Raw genomic sequence first — 3,791 nt, 5'->3', positions numbered from 1 at the left:
GGAGTGATAAAGAAGCGGTTCTGTAGCAGACAAGTCACGACTGAGTTATTAACTGTGTTGGTCTCCCCCTCACCTCTGTTTCCTATCACTGAAACAGGAAACACCGAAGGGTACGTGAGAGATCCAGATCCAGTTCGTCATCTTCACGGTCCTCTCATTCAGTCAAAGCGGAGGAGTATCCTGAGGAGACTGAGGAGAGGGAGGAAAGCACCACAGGCTTTGACAAGTCCCGACTTGGGACTAAAGAATTCACTGGTCCAAACGAGAGAGGAAGAGCCAGAGGGACTTTTGTAAGTGTTCTCCACCTGCCCTGCCCCAAGTATTAATTCCCAAAGCGGTCAAAAAGCGGCCGTTGTGTATTGCTCTTTCACAGTAAAAGCACATTGTCAAGGAGAAACCCCAAAGACATTGTCTGGTTCAGAATATGATCGCTCCAGGTCTCGAGCACAAACCAGGTCTGGGCAGTTACACTCAAGATGTGTGGAACGGAATCAAGCCTGGAAGCTTTGTGCGTTAGTAATTGCTGAGCAGCCCTGACGGGCAGCATGAAGTGCATCACTCAGTTTGGGTTAGGCTCCCAAAGTGACTCATCTGGTCGTGACCACGCTTACTGTTTGTAATTCTTATGCCTTAGCTACATACACGTCTTATGTGCATATTATTGGTCAGATGCATTCTCTTGGAAACGCCTCTATGTGATCTTAAACGGCTTTATAGAAATTGTGATGCACTGTGTGATCAGATGAGCTAGAAAGCCCTAAAATGTACTCTTATTTTCATGATATATAAAGGTGTTCTTGGGTGGTTGGAGAAGTGATGTTGTATCTCTTGGTAGCCCTGGAAGCTGTCCGGGGGTGGGAGGGCACTGCCACCACAACCATTTTATTTTTCTTCCACGTTTTGCTGTTGCAGCAGTTCAGAGCAAGAGGGAGAGGATGGGGCAGAGGCAACTTTTCAGGCAACAATAACAGCAACAGTGGTGGCAACAACGACTTCCAGAAGCGAACCAGAGAAGAGGAGTGGGATCCCGAATACACACCTAAGAGCAAGAAGTACTACTTGGTATGTGTCTGAAGTACCAAAATGTGTATATCCGCTTCAGGTTTATCTGGTCTTAAATGCTTTAGTTTAATGACAGCTGGTGCTTTTACCTCTATCTAATCCACCAGGTTAAGGCTTCATGTGACGCTTCTTCACAAGAAGCTTCTGGCTGATGGCTAAAGAGAACTTGTTTGTGTTCATTGTTGAGTGGCTTGCCGTTAGGTGAAATCCTAAAGGCCAGTTAAAGAGCACGTTCCAGAGTATTGTGGAAAACGCAGCTTAAATCTGTGGTGCAGATGGCCTACATTTCTTGGTTCTTTTATCCCCATAAAGCGTCCAGCTTCCTCAAAGGGTCAGTACTGCTCCTTTCTGTTTCTGGTGATAGCGGTCTGCCACGCTAACAGGCACCAATCTAGGAGAATCCCGTCTGACTGTGTTCTGTGAAAAATGGGCAGTTTTAAACAGTCACTAACGCATTTTTTCTCTTTGTGATTTAGGGTACTTGAGACACCTAATCTTTTCATTAAATAATGCAGTGGTTCAGTCTTGTACCTCAAACAAGAAAGCCTGGATTTTGTTACTGCATTTTTCTCTGATTTTGTTGAAGGCAGTATTGTAGTTTTTTGAGGTATCCAGTCTCTACACTGCGCTTGAAGTACAGGAATGGATCAGTTTGAGCCCAGTGACGTGGTCCGTGTCTTTAGATGGCAGTATTCGCTGTGGCATAAATGTGGCAATCTGGCTGCAGGGTTGCGTATCACAAGCCAGAGTTTTCCTGCTCTTACACTGTGAGTAGTCACTCTGTTTCGTTGGCTTCCTCCTGTGCAGCACGATGACCGGGAGGGCGAAGGTGCAGACAAGTGGGTGAACAGAGGCCGCGGTCGGGGTGCTTTCCCCCGAGGAAGAGGTCGCTTCATGTTCCGAAAGTCAAGCACCAGCCCCAAGTGGGCTCATGACAAATTCAGTGGAGAAGAAGGGGAAATCGAAGACGACGAGAGCGGAACAGAAAACAGAGAGGAAAAGGACACCTTACAGACGACGGCTGAATAGCCGCAGCGTCTGCGTGTTTCCGAGAGCCCTGGCAGGAGGGAAGGGTTCGGCGCAGCGCTGGTGCTGGAGGCTGTCAGGGCGATGCTGTAGTGCTGAGCAGGGCCCCGGCGAGGAGCTCTGAAACAATCCCGAAGTTACCTGCGATTCCAGAGTTCAGCCTCCCTAAGTGTGGACTAGAACGGATAAACCATTTACGCTTGGATCCACTCGTGGAGTCTATCTTCCCAAAGACTTACCTTCTGGACTGAATAAGGTCAAGTACTGGGTGGGATCCTAGATTTTCTCTCGTCTGTGACCTTATTGAATGGTCGGTTATTTTTTTTGGTAACAGGCTTTGAAGACAACGTGGATTTTGGTTTGTGCCCATCTTAACCCGGTAGTCTTGACACTTTTGTTTCTCTTTTATAATTTGAAATAGTAAAGGTCGGGATTAACTCGCCAGTTCAAATTTTTCTCCCCTATTGTGTATTCAGTTTTTTAAATTCATACTCTACTTATTTTAGGCCTTTACGTATGTAGTAACATCAATTAAATGATGATTTTGGAAACTGTTTTTGGTTCTTATAAATAAGAAAACAATGAAGCATGTGAATAAACATCTAAATGTTAACTTGTTGGGACCAAACTGCTATGATTTTTTTTTAACTTTTTTTTTTTATGTAACAGTTGAGTTTAGGGCCTTTTAAAAACAATTGTTTTCCTTTTATGTTGAAAGTTAACAAAATTAGCATGGTTTAAAAAAAAAAAATTACACCCTACTTTTCACCACTGTTTGTGTACAGTGTTAGGCCTGGTGTGTGCTGGAGTCCCAAACTGCTTGTAGGCATTTTGTGTATCCTCTTTGCAGCTGGTTGTGAACTTGAGTGCTCTTTCCAAGGTAACATAGTTTTCTAAGAAACCTCAGAATTCTACTAGGTTAAAAATATAAAAGGAGATGAGAATTTTTCAATATTTTTTATTAATCTTTTTATAAAAACAAAAGGCAAATCCCTCCTGTGCTGGTTGAGGACGGTCATTACGATGTATTTCTTTTTATCTTCTACTTAAAAATATTCTCAAGAAGTTTGCAAATAGTTCTCTGCTGAGTCCGTGAGCCGCCGTAGCAGGAGAGGCATGTCCACGCACCGACGCTGAGTGTGCACGTGCTGTCAAGACACCGCTCTCCCTCTCCTCTCCATCTCTGCCTTCCCTCCCCCAGGATTGCTGTGCTGTTTCCCCGCACACACCAACTAGAGTTTGGTTTGTTTTGACTTGAACAGTTCCTGTTTAGCAAAGCCCTGAAGTTTGTTTATGCAAATAAAATACAATAAAATAAGTAGTAGGTGTAACTCTGCTTTGTTTTGTGTCCTGAGTCGGGGGCTCCTGTCACCAGACACTTGTCTTCTGTGTTAGTTGGTGAGGCCAAAGGACTGAACGCCGGTGGCCGGAGCGGCAGAGGAGATGCTGGGCAAGGAGGCTTGAAAAGACGATGGTCCTGGAAGAGGGGTTGGACCAGAGAGCGTCCTGAGAGAGGGAGCTCAGCCTGTGGGACTACCCCTGCTGTTACAAAGCAGCGATTGCCCTCAGTTACTCTCCTGGTTTCCATTTCGTATGGCCCTTCAGGTGGGGAACGTGTCACTTGGCAAATAAACTGCCACCGCAACATGAGGGGGAGCGGAGTCCTGCAGTTCCCCCCCAGGAGCCGGTTGGGGCAAAGGGGG

At 45.7% G+C, this 3,791-nt stretch overlaps 1 protein-coding gene across 1 annotated transcript in view; it reads left to right on the top strand.

The window, feature by feature from the left end:
• THRAP3 (thyroid hormone receptor associated protein 3) overlaps positions 1-2,091 on the top strand; it is a 20,679-nt gene extending 18,588 nt beyond the window's left edge. Inside the window, exons 9-11 of the mRNA XM_009895603.1 lie at positions 98-290; positions 913-1,062; positions 1,870-2,091. Coding sequence (XP_009893905.1) covers positions 98-290; positions 913-1,062; positions 1,870-2,091 — 565 coding nt within the window. The remainder of the gene's footprint in view (positions 1-97; positions 291-912; positions 1,063-1,869) is intronic.
• Positions 2,092-3,791: the final 1,700 nt, after the last annotated feature.

Source organism: Charadrius vociferus, unplaced genomic scaffold (assembly GCF_000708025.1).
Source record: "Charadrius vociferus isolate BGI_N301 unplaced genomic scaffold, ASM70802v2 scaffold812, whole genome shotgun sequence".
Lineage (NCBI taxonomy): Eukaryota > Metazoa > Chordata > Aves > Charadriiformes > Charadriidae > Charadrius > Charadrius vociferus.
This window is presented reverse-complemented; position numbering and strand designations above follow the sequence as displayed.